The sequence below is a fragment of the Ceratotherium simum genome, chromosome 29 (assembly GCF_057802395.1).
Source record: "Ceratotherium simum simum isolate JZ-2026a chromosome 29, ASM5780239v1, whole genome shotgun sequence".
NCBI lineage: Eukaryota > Metazoa > Chordata > Mammalia > Perissodactyla > Rhinocerotidae > Ceratotherium > Ceratotherium simum.
In genome coordinates, this window is record NC_141928.1 from 8843233 (window position 1) to 8859585 (window position 16353).

General features: G+C 51.3%; 1 protein-coding gene across 1 annotated transcript in view; it reads right to left on the reverse strand.

The window, feature by feature from the left end:
- Window positions 1–372: 372 nt before the first annotated feature.
- The window catches only part of STXBP1 (syntaxin binding protein 1), a 67853-nt gene continuing 51872 nt past the window's right edge, over window positions 373–16353 (reverse strand). The window contains exons 15-19 of the mRNA XM_004423482.3: window positions 15674–15783; window positions 14248–14349; window positions 12435–12520; window positions 9215–9369; window positions 373–2338 (exon numbers count right to left, since the gene is read on the reverse strand). Of these exons, the coding sequence (XP_004423539.1) occupies window positions 2256–2338; window positions 9215–9369; window positions 12435–12520; window positions 14248–14349; window positions 15674–15783 (536 nt within the window). The 3' untranslated portion in view covers window positions 373–2255. The remainder of the gene's footprint in view (window positions 2339–9214; window positions 9370–12434; window positions 12521–14247; window positions 14350–15673; window positions 15784–16353) is intronic.

Here is a 16353-nt window from a genome sequence, read left to right on the forward strand (position 1 = left end):
CAGGAACAGAGGAGGAGGGCAGTGACCTGATCACATGCCCTACATGCGCTGTCACCACATGCTCAGGAGGGAGCATCTGCAGAGCCAGAGAGACATTCTAGATTGGGAGAAACAGGGCGATGGAGGAACTACCTCATCTACAGGCAGTGCCCTGTCGCTGCTGGGGGCCCCAGACAAGCTTCTTGGCTTGTCACCAAATGTGAGACAGCTATGGATCCTAATGCAAGTAACGGTGACCTGGATCCAGAAGACTCCAAGCCATGGCTGGGGGTGGCTGGTCTCCTCTGCCGTGGACCATTGCAGAAGCCTTTCTCCTTCCACTCCCCAAGGTAAAACCAGACCAGGAATCACCCGGGACACCGCGAGTGGGCGCTGATTTATTTATTTATTAGACTCGAGTGCTTTAGTACAGAACGGTACAGAGATGATACATGTTTGTGCTTCAATACTTTCAAACACTGAGATTCTGATAATTTCAAGGTAAACAAGTTTCAAGACAGACTCGTTTTTTTTAAAATATCCTTTTGATAAATTATTTTGATATAAATAACAGAGAAAGGAAAACCAACATGTTCAACAAACAAGGTCCTGAAGCAAAAGCATTGTGTGGTCAAGGGGAGGGGACGGAACAAGCAGTAACAGTGAGAAACAAAGCAAAGCCAGTACCTACAGCTCTGTCCTAAGGGAATCAGGTATCTTAAGGAGCAGAGACAGACCTGAAAACTAATCTGAGTGCAAAGGGGAGATTTCAGAGCCTTGAGAAGAGAACACCACAATGCATCTAACGGGGTGGGGCGGGGCACGTATTCTGAAAGGAAAGCGGGCCTTGGGGAACTAGCACACACCACGTTTGCAACAACGTCACGAGACAGTAATATACACACGGTCTGCGGGAGTTAAAGGGCGGCGGGGGGCTGGGCAGGGGACATTTTTGTGACTTCCACTGTCATTATATTTCGCGACAACCAGCAGAACAATCGGTGCGCTCACTACCGGAGAACTGCTGTGTTGAGAGGATGGCGAGACATCCTTCCTGCATTTGCTTCTGAAATTTCTGCATTAGAGCTAAGTTTTATACAGCTAAGTTTTTATACAGAGAATAAAACGATCATTTTCTCTTACAAGCATGACGACATAGGACCCCATACTACAAAAAATAAAGTATTATGAAGTATCTTAAACTGAGGATAATCTGAGTAGGAACAGGGTCTGCATAAACCCAATGGGCTGTTCCTCAGGTGGTTTGAAGTCCTAGGGGCACGGACGCTCTCTACAGGAAAGGGCCCTCTGACCAGGAGCCCGCAGAACCCACTCTGTTCTAGTCCATTCTGACCCCTGAGCTCTACCCAGGCTAACCCCACTAAGGAAGAGGAGCTCTGTTCGGGGTGATGCCCAGGGAAGGAAGGCGTCTGGTCAAAAGGATCAGGCCTAACCACTTCTCCAAGAGAACAAGGCCCCCGATGGGATGCCTGCTCCTCATTTGTCGGGCACGGTGACTTAGACTGCAGAACACCTTCCCTCAGGGCCACAGCGCTGTGGACATGGGCCAGGGAAGACTGGTGAGAGGCTGGACACCAGCGGGCACCCAGCCTGACTTCACATGGACACCCCTACCCCCAGCCACAGCCCCAAAGAAAAGAGCCACTGAAGAGAGCAGAGGTTGGTTCTAGTTCAAACCTCATGAGATGTCGCCTGATCTTCCCTTCCAAGCTTATCTGGATGCGAGCTGGCACGGAGGGGCAGGAACTGGAGCAAAGATAACAGATTAATCCCCCGTTTGAAATACTCCAAGAACAGACATCTCTATGATTCCCAACAAGAACATGAACAACCCAAAACACGTTTTTAAAAATCCTCAAATGTCTACCTTCCCATACTCAAGCAATTTGCGCATGGCGCACTGGGTTATGTACAAGGTCGGGGAATCAGAACTAACAGGGAGAAGGTGTCCATTCACTCTAAACAGTTCCAAAGCTTCTCCAGCAGCGTGTCCCTCACACATGAACTTCTCCTCTTAGGATACACACAGAAGATACTCTTTTTAAAAAACACAATGCATTATTTTCTTCTGTTTCAAAGAAGAAGAGGCCATCATTAAACACAAGAACGCAGCGGTGACCGTGCTGGCCAGGGCGTGCAGAGCCGGGGGAGGCAATGGAGGGAGAGGGGCAGCAAAGTAACCAAGGTGGTCAGTGGGAGGGGCCGAGGAGCACTGTGGGAAGAGGGCTCGTTTTTTGGAGGGGTGGCTTATTTTTTTAACTGCTTATTTCTTCATCTGTTTTATTCAGTTTCTTCAGCGTGTCCAGCAGTTTCTGTGGGGTGAGAATGTGCGTGGATCCTGGGGGAGGCAGAAAAGACAGTGAGCTTGCCCGCTGTAGTTTGAAACACTTTTTCCTTTCCTGCTCTTCTCCATTCCCAGATCTGCATCCATTCCCCCACCCCCACCCTGGCCTTGGTCTAGTGGAAGCAGGGAGGGGCTGGGGGTTGGGGTTTGGGGCCATGTCACCATAGCCATTGGAGACATTTGGGGACTGTGGATAAACAAACACATCCTCTGGCTCAGGCAGGGTCCCAGGCTGTACCAAGGAAGGAGCTGGCCTCTCCATCGGGGCTCAGCGCCATGGGCCAGGGCACAGGGCAGCTGCATTTCTAAATCGCTCTTGAACTCAAGGTGAAGCTAGGGAGAGAAATTCCAAACCTCATGGCAGGGGAAAAGGCTGGGAACGGGGCAGGTGTGGGTAGGGGGACTGTGTGTGGAAAGAATGGTGCCTGGTAGGGAGGAAGTTGGTGGGCAGAGCACCCTGGGGGAAGCCACTGACCTCAGGAGCCAGCTGGTTGGTCCTGACGTGGTGGGTGGGACCTCAGGTGTGAAAGGGAAAGGGCCAGGTACCTGAGGCCTTACCTTGCAGAGACCGCGCATTGTAAGAGATTGGAAATGCTTGCAAAAGTTTAAGCTAATGGAATTAGATATAATTCTACTGCAAAAATAAAAAGATAAAAAATAAAAATAAATGAAGTCCTTTTTCACAAGGAGAGAGATCTAATAAGTGCAGTAAAAAAAGATGCATGGATTGTGTGGTTTGGACATGGACTTACTCAAACAGAACAGAAGTGACTGGTGTGTGAACATGAGGCCTGCACGCATGCAGCAGTGGGCTTCAAAGAAAGAGATCCTGGTGGGAGAAACTGAACAAAAGACGTCCGAACTTGAAAATGTGCCTCCCGGGAGATGCGGGCAAGGGAACAGGCCTTCCTGGGAGGAAGGGAGCAGAAACTACACGATGCCAGAGCTCCACCCTGAGGACAGGCTTCGGCTGGCTTGTTGGGAGTGATTCCAAATACCAGGGTCCCTATGCCTTTGACGGTTACTTGCTCAGCTGACCCGTGACTACTGGAACCACAAGACTTGAACCTTCCCAGTCAGTCCAGACCAGCAGAAAACTTGTAAAGCCCTCTCTCGAGTGACGGGCGTCTTCCAACAGCCCACGCTGTGCAGTTCAGGCCCCAGCCCGGTCACTGCTCTGAGGAGGAACCAGTCCTTGGCTCCTTCCTGTGGGTGCTGAGCATGATGCCCTGAGCGTGCAGCCTGCCCAGCCCGAGCTCTAAAGCCGACTCGTTATTCTGCAGACAAACCTGAACTTGGTGCAGTCTGTGTCTACACTCTGAAAGACAGCCGCTGGGTACTCTGTGCGGGGATTAGCACTTCCCAGCTAAAGGCAATAACAGTGTACACGCCAGAGAAACCATCCCTAACGCCCTCCCCTGCCATCCACTGAGTTCCAGGACACAAGAAGGCAGACTCGCTTTAGAGGAAAAGTCAAAAGGGGCCTCTGATCAGATGCCCACCCCAAGGCACTCCCTATCTTTGCTTACATGCAAATTCAGGATTTGGGAGAAGCCAAAAAGAGGTTAAGGAATCCATGCTCTAGAACTTTCTGATATTATCTGATTGCTGACCATCTGGTGTTCCCAGTCTTTGACTGAAAGAAGAAAACTTCCAGGACCAAGAGTATCGGACAACCAGCGAGGCCTCTGGGGCTCTCCCCCAACTCACCCGCTCTCTTTAAAGGACCCAGACCAGCTGGTGTTAATATAAACCACCTGAGAGCCAGTTCTTGCCACCCAATCACCTGCACTGTTTTGATACATGGCTAAGCTTTTCACCACCACCAACACTGCAAATCGGGCTGGGTGAGTTTGTAGTCCACATTTTGCAAACGTTCTCATTTTGAACCCACAGGCATCTGACCATGTGGGTCTTCTGGAACAGCAAGCGGGTCCTACTGTTCTCAGGGTCCCTCTTACCCTCCAGAACTGGAAGACTGTGACAGGTGAACAGTGGTCTCCAAAAACCAAGTCACCCAGAAGTCTGTCAGGCTGTGGGCCAGACAGAGCAAGCTCTGCTAGCACAAAATCCTTCTTTCTACCCTGATAGAATTTGAAAATCAGAAGAGTCCTTAAAATCAGCTGGTCTAGTCGTTCCCGGATTTGGCTGAAACAGACCTACTGACTCAGAATATCCAGGGAGGCACCAGGGAATGTGCATATTCACACAGGTGAGTTTGGTGATCTGCCAGGTTTGGAGAACAGCGGTCTGGCCCACCCCGCACTCACAGATGGAGAATGAAGCCCAGAGTGATGGCGTGCTCACTCACAGTGGGTTGGGGGCACAGCCAGGCCTATAAGCCATGCCACTGGTCTCAGTTCCGGGCACCCTGTGGCCTCCTGGCCCCCGAATGGACATGTAAGTGAATGCTTAAACAGCAGCTGGGCCAGGGTTCGGCTCTGAATTCAGATACAAATCTGAGTCCTCCTGAAAAATGAAACTTGCCTGACCCCAATCTGGAATAAAGCAAATATTCAATATAAAGAAACAAAAACTTCCTCCCAAGTCTAAGTGCCATATAATAGTCTAATCCAGCTGTTCAGCCCTCCTTCCTCAGCCTCTGACAGCCTCTCGGACATCCCCCAGTGACCAGTACTTTTAACATACACCACCAGAGGGTAGAGATGAAGACCTGATCAAAAGAGTTCATTTCTTAGACAATTTTGGGGGATGACTAATTAGGGAGGATTAAGATGAGGCTTGGTGGTAACTGTGCACTTCAGCGATCCACGCCTGGTCTCTTTACACCAGACCTGGGGCACCGGCCTCAGCTCCAGGAGACAGAGGAGCCAGGAGGACAGAGCGAGGTCCTGGCACCCACACACGGGCCTGCTGGGGACGCTCTAATTCACCACTGAGTGGGAAACTCATCTTCTCTTAACAGCTAAGTTCCTGCAAATACAGGTGTCTGGGAGGAGACACCCCCAGCTCTGCAACAATCCGCCTGGTCTTTGGTCACCTGGACAATCACAATAGGATGAGGCAGGTCAGATGGTAATCTGCCTTCGGACCTCCCAGCTCTTAGGGCTCTGTGCCTCACTTTTTCTTAACTGGATTCTCTAAAATCCAACACTGCCCAACAAAGCACTTCAGAAGCCAAGACTAGACAACCAGAGTCTACCCGCGCTCTCTTTGCTCTCATGGCAGCCAAGAGCCTCTCTGCTGATCGGACATAAAGCAAAGGAAAAGTCTGCGAAGGAGAGGCTTCTTCTGAAGCAGGGAATCCCATGACGAAAGCTAGCAGGAGCCCTGGGGGTCTGGGTTTGTGATTCTTTTAGACCCTGCAATTGGTCTGCTATTGCTGCAGCCTCGACTGAACATCTGTCCTTCTAGAAGTCTTAAAATACATCTTGCAGCAAATGCCGTCCACCTCCCTGCCACCTGCACACTGGACCAGGTGTCTCTGATCCCCAACCTGCCGAGAGGCTTCTAAAAGATGATGTTTTTTAACAATTGCTTTTATTCACCACCCTCCTGGCCTCGCTTTCTAGGGAAGGCAGCCTGGGCAGAGGCAGCCCAGGGCCATAACCAGCCCCCGTCCTGGCTCACAACTACTCGCTGTTTCTCACCTCACCACTGCCCTGGGGGAGCCATCTCTCGGCCACCACGGGAAGGAAAGGGGAGGAGATCAACAGGTTGCCTCCTGTTCAACCTTTAGAGCAAGTCCTTTTAGGACAGAGCACATTCTCTTTATATAAACACGCACGCTTCTGACATTCCCTAGCCAACGTTCGGATGGACCACTCCCCTGAGGTTCACCAGAGTGCACGGGAGCGGGCAGGATTGCACGGTTTGAGTCACCAATCTTAATTACTGAATTACAGCCAGTCAGAGTTTTGAGGAGCCTCGGGGCCCTGCGATTCAGCCCCACTGTGACCCGCATAGGGTGGCCCAGTAAGGGGGAACGATCTCCCTCGGTCACAGGTGCTCGTGGCAGAGCTGGGGCAAGAGTCCAGGTCTCCCCACTGCTCACAGGTGACTCGTGCTCCGTGACTTAGCGGGCCACGCCTAGCCGAGGGGGAGGGGGCATTTTCAGGGTCCATCATCAGTGGCGTATATGAAGCCAGGGACACAAAATGTGGCCTCATCACAGAGCGGAAACGAAGCTGAGGAAGGACTAACGCTGTGGTGGGGCCCTTCAGCATCAGCCCGCCATCTCAGCACCTCACAGGGGGCTCCCAGCACGCATGAAGGACGGAGAGACAGGAAGGACGAGGACAAGAACAACACCTGGATCGTCTACCAAACAGACCACGGGTTCCTGGGAAGCTGATATAAGGGACAAGCGTGGTGGGAGAGAGGAAAAGACGCTCTTTAAAACAGCACGGTGTTAAGAACAGATTTCTACCCAAAGGCTCTCAGATCTGACCAAGAGACTTCAATGGGAGTAGGGCTGTGATTACTCAACTCCCGAAAGAATCCACAGGAGAATTAAAATAAAAACAAGTCACTGAAGAGCAAATCACTATTAAGTGCTGTTTTGCCCAGAGGAACATGAGACACAAGCCCTTTCCACTGATGGCTGGAGTTCACTAAGTTCATGGTGGCTTGTGATCCCATCACCCCTTATAAATTGTTCATCAGGATAAGTGCCTGTCCTGGGAAAGAGGGATTTGCATGTCCACCTCCCCCTGACCTGGAGTCTATTCTGACACTCTCTGCCAAGACTTCCTCCCGATCAGGTGCCCATGGGTATCTCCGTTGGACTTCTGCTTCTTGGACACAAGCATCCTTTGAACACCTGCTGGCCTCACTCTTCAGTTCCCACACCACGTCACAACCAGGACACTCTGCGTTCTCTGCCTCGTGCCCACAGATTCACCCCTGGGCCAGCAGGCTTGGGCGCCATGCTCCAGCATCCCTCAACCTCCAGCTCCCTCTGGAGGACCATTCACGGCTGTTATTATCACTTTTGGTTTAGAACCCAGCAGGCTACAGCTGGCCGGCTGAGCGGCAGGTGACCCCAGGCACGAGGGAGCTGGCAAGCCGGGGCCCCGAGGCTCCCGTGGCAGGGTGTGTGAAGGCAGCATCGGACACATTTTCAATCGGTGTTAAGAACTGCAAGCATTTTCTCGTTGAAAGAAAATCAAAGAAATAATAAACGGAAAAGGGAAAAAGAACGAAAAAGAGTGACGGAATAATCAAAGAAAACCCTTCAGAGTGGAAGAGTTTCTTTTCTGTAATAAGCTGCTTTTACTTTGTTTCTTTGGCTCTCACTCCATTGTTGGAGCCTGATCCTCAAAAGATACCCTAGAGGACTCCCTGAAGTCGGGGTGTCTCAGGTCCATGAGAAATTTGGTGGGAGTAAGAATATGAGTAGAACCTGCAGGAGAACAGAGGCCAGCTGACTGCTTGAACAAAGGAACGTCACAGGTACATGCCAACTTAGGCCTACATTTTATGCAGCCAACGAGGTACGAGAAAGCAGGACACGCACGCACACACGGTGGGCATGCACAAAGCGGGCGAGGCCACACAGCGGACGTCAGCTGTCTGCACGAGGCCTCCCCGTGAATCTGCACGGGCAGCTTTACCTCCCCAGGGTTCCACCTCCCCACAGGGAACCTCAAGTCAGGGCCAAGCTGAAGAGGGGGATTTACACCCAAGCCTGGCTGGGACAGCTTCTGCCCAGGACAGCTGTGTTTGAGCTGAGAACTATCCAACACTTTCATGCAACATGTATGCAAGCAGGGAACAGAGAGAGCTTCATCACAGGGGCCTACGTAACAAAAAGGAGAAAACAATACAGGGAGAAAGGGTGACCAGACAGGGGAAGCTTCAGGCAGTGGGGAGGCGGAGGGAATGTCCAATCTCCCCACTGAATGGTGGTATCAAGAAGGCGGGTTGACGATGCCAGGTCCATCTTGATAGACCCAGGAACGGCCATATGGACTGGTCCGCAGAACCTGCTCACTCTGAGAGCCTGGGGAGCACTGTGACTTGGTCACCCCAAAGTGGAGGTATAAAACTGACACACCTTATCGAGATAAGGGGAAAGGGCACGTGCTGATAGCCTCTTGCCAATCGATATCAAGAGGCACCCCGGGCAGGAGCAACTCCATTTTAAGGGAAAGATAAGACAAAAGGCAGGCATCTGGAGCAAGTGAGATTTTTCTTGGCTCACGCTTCCTCTTCCAGCCCTAGAAACTGTGGAAGCTCCTGCAGGCACGAAAGAGGAGAAACATCTCCTGCTGCATTAAGTCAGCTCTTATGAGTTGCTTCTTTCTTCTGGAAAACCAGCAGGAAATACTAGAAAGGGTATGATCGACCTAGAAGTGGTAGGAAGTGGTTGGGGCACGAGAGTCCAGCAGTCAGGCCACTATGTTTGGGCAGTATCTGCTCACACACCATGACTGTCTATCACCGACTGACAGTAGAGGAGGGGTGATATCTTACCTTCCATTCACTGAGCATCTTCTGGACGTGAGGCCCAAGGCCAGGGCACTGACAAGCCCCCCTCAGGCCGAGTTCAAGCCTGCAAGTGGCTGTTCTTAACCCCATGTTGTTGGGTAAGGAAGTCGCAGCCTGGAGAGCCGAGGCTCTCGCTCAAGGTGACCGCTGGGCAGTGGCAGAGCAGGAAGGTAGCCTAGGTCTGTCAGAGTCCGCGATTGGGCCCTTCCCCCGACATGCAGTGCCTCTCGTCAAGAGAAACGGTGCAGACACGAGGAAGGAGCCCTTCGCCCCTCAGCTCCTGCAGTCCATGAGCGGGTCTAGAGACCTCGTTTGCAGGGGCGATGGAGATCGAGGACAGGGTGACACACGAAGCATGGGATGGAGTCAAGGTGCAGTGAAGCAGCCCCTGCCCCCGAGAAAACACGCCCCACTCACCGATTAGCACTTCCCACTTGCCGTTGGCTTGGGTCACCTCATAAGCACAACGCATCTCGTTCAGGCTCACGCCCCCAAGGATGAAAATAATGAGGCGGGGACCACTGCGGTACTCCCCCGGGGCCTTGTTCTTATGCCAGTGCCCGTAGCGGGCGCTGAGGGGGGGAGAGAGAGAAATTAATGACGTTTACCTGCACTTAGGGTATTTGTCACTTCATGCCTCAGTGACTTGCTGACACATTCGTTCTGTACATCAGTGCCCCAAACACAGTACATGCTTAGTAAGCGTTGGCTGAATGAACTGCAGTGCAAATTGTCGAGTGCTCTGGCTGCCAGGAGAAGAATTACTGCAAGCGCCCGTGCGTGACCTCGTCACTCTCTTAGAAACAAGTAGCCAACAGACAGGTTCAGGTCGGCTTTAAAGTTTGACGTGTGAAGGTCAAACTTCTAGGGCATTCATCCAGGCTTCTAGCCCCGACTGTTCACGTTTCTAGGGTTGCCCGGGACACGCTGCTGCCAGTGAGCAGTGACGACAGAGTCTGAGGCCTGTCTTCAGGCTGGCGCACTGACTCACTGACAGATGTGCACTGAGAGCTTCACAGGCCGGGGCCGCCCCAGCAGCAAGGAGCCGCCCCTGGTGAGATGTGGCCCTTGCCCACCAAGAGCTCGCGGCTGAACTGGGGTGGGTGGCGCTGGGAGGGTGGGGAGAAGGAAGCAGGCTCGAATCGTGCTATGATGGAGAGGGGCTCTGCCACAGGGACAAACATAGGGAAGGACCGTCTAGTGCCTTCCGGGCGTCACTGGGGAAGGTGACGTCACAGAGGAGGTGACACTGAGCTGCCTCCTGAAGGACACACAGTTCAGTGGTGGGACAGTTCCCAGAGGTGCCCCCCAGCCCCCTGGACTGCCCCCAGTAGGTCTTCACCTTGTCCTCAGAAACAATGAGAAATAGGTTGCTTCCAGGTTAAGAAAATGGGGAAAACAAAACAAAAATGAAAACAAAACAAGGAGAGCGAGCCTCCTGTGGACAGTGAAATCTCTGCCCTTCTCCCTGACTCACGACAGCATCAGTCACTTTCCAAATCTTGAGGGCACTGAGGGCCCATTGGGGCCAAGCCAGAGAATTCCATAGCCACTTTCTTTGCCTGAGCCATCAGTTGACAGTCTGCGATCACAGCCTGGCTGTGGCACTACTGGGGATTTTGTATTTTACTCCAAAGCTGGCAATAATCACTGCCTCCAGAGGGGATGCACAATGCCACAGATGCCATGCAGGCCTCCAGCCCAGGCCCAGGAGAAGGCCTAAAAGTGAAGACAGAAGGAGGAGAGGAAAGAAAGAGGACGGGCGGGCCAAGGATGGAAGAGGGACAAAGAAGTCCACACAGAGTGTTAATCCTGGAATTGTGTGTCACACCAGCGCCACAGGTCACCCTCTCTGGGGCTGTGACTTTCCTGCTCCAAGCTCATGTGTTGTTTTGCCTGTTCCAGGAGCCAAGCAAAGCTCTTACTGTCAGAGAAAAACAGAAGCTGCCACTCAGGAAAGGTAACAGACACTGCTGTGGCTCAGGGAGGAACCTGGACCACACAGATGAGGGAGGCAGAGACGAGTGTGGAGGCGAAATGCAAGAAAACAGTGTTGGAGAACCCAGGGACAGAAGTGTGGACTGCTATCTACTCAGAGCTCGAAGCTGAGAAATGTCTAAGCATCACCAGGCAGGTGGCAGAAACCCAATAAACCCAAGGCATCCACATTTCCATTATCTACATTTCCATCGAGAATGAATCTGAGAAATGTGGCTCTATGCAGAGGATGTATTCATCTCCCTTTTTAATTAATTACTAAAATCAATTAATCAAAAGTGAAGACAGAATACACCGAGCGCCTGTTACGTGCCAGGCTCTGCTCTAGGCACTGAGGATAAAACAGACACAATCTCTGCTCTCAGGGGGCTGACATTCTAGTTGAGGGAGACTGGCAGGAAATAAGATAAATACAAATAATATACTAAGTGTTGGTGTCATCTATGGAGAAAAATAGAGCAGGGAAGGGAGATGGGAAGTGTTGGGGGAGGCTCTGTAATTTTTTTCTTTATTTTCTGTAACATCTTTATTGAAAGATAACTCACATATCATACAATTCACTCATTTAACGTGTATAATTCAATGGTTTTTAGTATAGTCACAGACTTGTGCACCATCACCATAATCAATTTTAGACCATGTCATCACCCCCAAAAAGAAACCCTGTACCTTTAAAGATTTTATTTATTTATTTTTCCCCCAAAGCCCCAGTAGATAGGTCTGTCATAGCTGCACATCCTTCTAGTTGCTGTATGTGGGACGCGGCCTCAGCATGGCCAGAGGAGCAGTGCGTCGGTGCGCACCCGGAATCTGAACCTGGGCCACCGGCAGCAGAGCGCACGCACTTAACCGCTAAGCTACGGGGCCGGCCCAACCCTGTACCTTTAGTGGTCACTCCCCATTCCCCTACCTCCATCCGTGTCCCCAACAACCACTAATCTGCTTTCTGTCTCTACAGATTTGCCTATTCTGGACATTTCATATAAATAGCATCATGCAATATGTGGACTTGTGTGACTGGCTTCTTTCACTTAATATAATGTTTTCAAGGTTCATCCATGTTGTAGCATGGATCAGTACTTTGTTCTTTTTTTTTTGGTTAAATAATATTCCATGAAATTAATACACCACATTTTGTTTATCTGTTCGGCAGTTAATGGACATTTGGGTCATACCCACTTTTGAGCTCTTACGAATAATGCTGCTAGGAACGTTGGTGTACTGTAATTTTAAACAGGATGGTTAGGGAAGATGGGAGGAGGTAATACTTGATTAAGGACCTGAATGAGATAAGAGGCGTTCCATGCAGCTAAATCTGGGGACAGATCATTTTAGGCAGAGGGAACAGCAAGTACAAAGTCCCTGAGGCAGAAGAGAGCCTGGTGTTTTCAGGGAGGAGCAAGGAGGCTGGTGTGGCTGACGTGGAGTGACAGAAGGGAGGAGAGAGGAAGGGGAAGCCAGAGGGTGAAGGGCCTCATGGGCCACTGTGAGGACTCAGCCTGCACTCTGGCTGTGATGAGAAGCAGCAGCAGGATTCTCACAGATCATCCGAGTCACAACAGGACCACCATATAGCCGACATCCAACCCGAGACGGTCCCACCTTCTCTCCCCTTGCTTGCTCAGGGATTCTCACCTACCTGACAGCGGTGGTGCTGAAGGAGGCAGAGGAGCGGGTAGAGATGTAAGGGTAGTGCTTGGTATCGAGTTTGTCCTCAATAGTGTCCTGGAAAGAAAAGAGAGCGAGATTGGGCCTGCCATCGGTTTGAAAAGGGTTGATGGGAACCCAGGCGAGCCGACTCAAGGAACAAGTCACTTAGCAAAAACCTTGCCCAGGTTTGCAACTTCCAGAACCCCTCCTTGCCCTCTGCTTGCTGCAGGGTGCCTAGTGCAGGGCCCAGCATGGACCAGATGCTCCGGAACCAGCTGATACACTGAGATGAGTTTTTACGTCTGCTCTTTAAGAGAAGTTTTAAAAAAAAAAACATTAATTTTTCTTGCTTCCCCTCCAATTTATTCTTTTTTTTCTCTTTTACAATCTATGTGAGGTTATAAATGTTGCAATCTATCCAATAAATTCCTGACACCTGCCATCAGTCTTGTAGAAACAAGGCACAGGCAGTCTCTCATGCAAGGGGAGGCCTTAGACCCTGAGTTTCCAAGGATCTAATTATCTGGTGGGTGGATTCCAGCTATCCACCCCCCACTGCCTAGAAATCTTCGTGTGAAGCCTACACACGTCTCTTTGTGGGACTGGGGAGAAGAGGGAGGAAAAGGGAGCTGAGAACAAAGAAAGGATGAGACAGAGGGGCTGGCTTTGTCTATTCACCAAGCAATGAAATGTAATGGTTTCTAGATGTCTCACCCCTCTTTTGGTTTGTGGGTTTTAAAAATAGGAAGCTGACGCACTCTATATATTTAAATATATATTTTAACGTACAATTCAGTGGGAACACCTGGACTGCTGTGAATTGATGAAGGGATCCTGGGCGGGTCCCTCCATTCTCTGCACCCCTGTCTTGTCCACCTGTCAAGTGCAGGAGTCGGACAGATTATCTCCAAGCTCTCTCCCAGAGATCTTGCGGAGTAGGCCTCTAAGCAGGGTTTCCTCGCACCACAAGGAGAGAGGGGAGGGACACCACAGGGCTACCGTACATTCACGACTATGAAACACCTACTATGTGCAAGGCACGGCCCCTTGGAGGAAGACATGTCAGTTGAGGGCACAGGACCAAGAAATAAAAAGATGACCCAAAACACCGAGCACATACACACATGTAAAGGGCAATCCCGACACATGTCACAGGAGCCCAGGGAGGCCTGTGTGGTGCTGGGCAATCAGACGGGTGGGCACTGGACCGGAACGCTGAGACCTGATGGGGGCTTTGAAGGAAGGCAGGATTCGGGGAGCGGAAAGGAGACCGAGAGCTTTCCAGGCAGGGGATGGGTTTGAGTAGAAGAGCAGAGGCAGAAACATGCTTGGAGGGTCTCTGGCTGACGTAGAGGCTGAGGGAGAGGAGCAGTGGGAGAAGAGGAGGGGTGGGCTCGGGTCATACCCCGGAGGCCCTTCCACGCCCGCCGAGGTGTGCCTCGTGGCTCACCCGCACCCTCAGCATGGAGCTCGTGACTCATGTGACCTTTACATGCTGTGATGTGTCTGGTTCCTCTGGAAGCAGTACCACTGGAGGGTCTCTAACATGGGGTTAAATCATACAGATCTTGGGGATCTATGTCTGGCAGTCTCTTGGGACTGCCCTTCATCAACCCTCAGGACAAGCATGCCATGAAGCCTGAAAGAGCTCCGGAGACCTGGATGCAAATCCTCAAGGAGAGAAAACCCCGGGGTGTCACCGCTGCCCAACAGCAGGTGAGGCTGGAAGCATCTGGGCCCCCAAGTGCAAAGCCCGGGCCCTGGCTGCCCCTCAGCACAGCCCTCCCACCCTCCCCACTGACCTCCATGATGTCTTTAATGATCGGGGTCCATCGTGAGAGCTGGTAGGTCTGCTCACTGATGCGTTCCTTCCGTTCTGGTTTGCTCCTGCGACGCAACGTGGACTGAACAGAAACACACACAGATCAGACTCTGGGTCGGGGCCACACGGGCCCTGGAAATTCACTCCCAAGGACTCCCTTCAGAGAGTCAGCACTGGCAGAGAGTAATAAGTGGGGAGGTTTTCCTGGAAACGCCCAAAATATGCCCCTCGGGCTCAGCCCAAGAACCTGGAGCAAACTTGGTTCTTTAAAGCTGTGAAAAATGGCAAATGTGGGTCAAATATACAAGTGTCATTTAAAAAAAATCCACATAGTTAAAAAAAATAGTTTGCTGCTGATTATAGGAGAAAATACTCCTTTGGGTGTGACTTATTGTTTGATTTTGCTTCAACAGCACGGGATGTACTGAGTGAATCCTCTTTTTTTTTTTTAAAGATTTTATTTATTTATTTTCCCCCCAAAGCCCCAGTAGATAGTTGTATGTCATAGCTGCACATCCTTCTAGTTGCTGTATGTGGGACGCGGCCTCAGCATGGCCGGAGAAGCGGTGCGTCGGTGCGCGCCCGGGATCCGAACCCGGGCCACCAGCAGCGGAGCGCGCGCACTTAACCGCTAAGCCACGGGGCCGGCCCTGAGTGAATCCTCTTCATTCTCGTTCTGGTCGCTCTTGTGAACAAGGGTCTAAAAACACCAAATAATTTCCGGTTACAGGTCTCTGGTCTGGTGGCTCCAGAAGCAAGTTTTTGACTCGAAGCTTCCGAAAGGAGCGCCTTCATTGCTCTGGCTTTATCAAGTTGCTGCGTGAGCCAACTGCTGCGTGAGCAGACTCCTCACAGGAAGGAAGCGCACAGTGGGGCTCCGACAAGCAATCCTCACAGCAGAGCGCTCTGGGGAGTGCTTAGGCATTTTCCTCAAGTTCTAGAGGCCCTGGCCCTTCCAGAGCTCATTGTGTGGTCGGGCCCCCACACAACCTGCCCTGCCTTGGTTCTGAGTCATCGCTGGTGCAGAACGAAGGTGACAAAACTTCCTGACGCTAGTGTTGTGTTCTCACCCTCAGAAGGTGCCGAGTTGAGGTCTGCAAGGGCAGAGCCGGACCGACCTCAGGATAGGAAGGGCAGAGCTGGCGTGACTCCTATTTTGGGCTGGTTCACAGACACAGCTCAGCTTGAATGACTGTGCGACTCCTTGACACACACATCTGGGTTTCTGGTGTTAGACCTCTATTTTATTACACTCTCTACCTTTATTCCTCTGATTTTACCTGTTTTCTCTTTCTCAATGTTGAGTGAGTGTATCATAAGCTGCTTTAAGTAAGCTGGGGAGAACAGATAAGACATGCCAGCTTCCCATCTGTCTCTCCTTCCCCCATGCAAGGCTGGCCCCTTACGTCTGTGACGATGGGCACCCCTAGGTGTGCCATGTTGGTGATGATCTCACTGTCCTCCGGGGGGATCTGGGCATGCTGGATCAGTTTGTTCAGGTTCTCCTCAGTGATGCCTGAGAGAACAAAACCCCGATCACCACACCCCACCACTGCACGTCACACACCCAGAAGCAAAGCCAATCGCCTGCCCCTTCTCCTCCTCAGAAGAGGACAAGATCAGGACTCTGATTCCACTCTGGCCACTCTGTCCCGGGCTGTGATCATCAACTGCCCCTCATCGTCTATATTTCCACCTGTCTCCTGCGTCTCAGCCACCCCTGCCCAGCCCCAGCTTGCTTCAGAGTCAACTTAGACAAGAGAGTCTCTGTGTCCACCTTCTGTACAATGGACACTTATGGGCAACTACGATACGGGTAAAAATCAGTTATTTAAAGGCACAGATTACAAATGTGATGCAAGTAAAAAGTATCTGGCAGATCTGCTCTAATAACCTGGCCATAAAGCCAGTGCGCCCTCCCACCTCCCAGCTCCCCCCACCCTGTCCTCTTATCACATATCCCACAGCTCTGATTAACTTTAGATTATTCTAGAGGGATACTCAGCCTCCAGTGCAACTGATTTGCTTACATTACATTTCCCCAGACATAAAGAGCCCGTAGGGTCTTCTTATTAAATACCCTTTT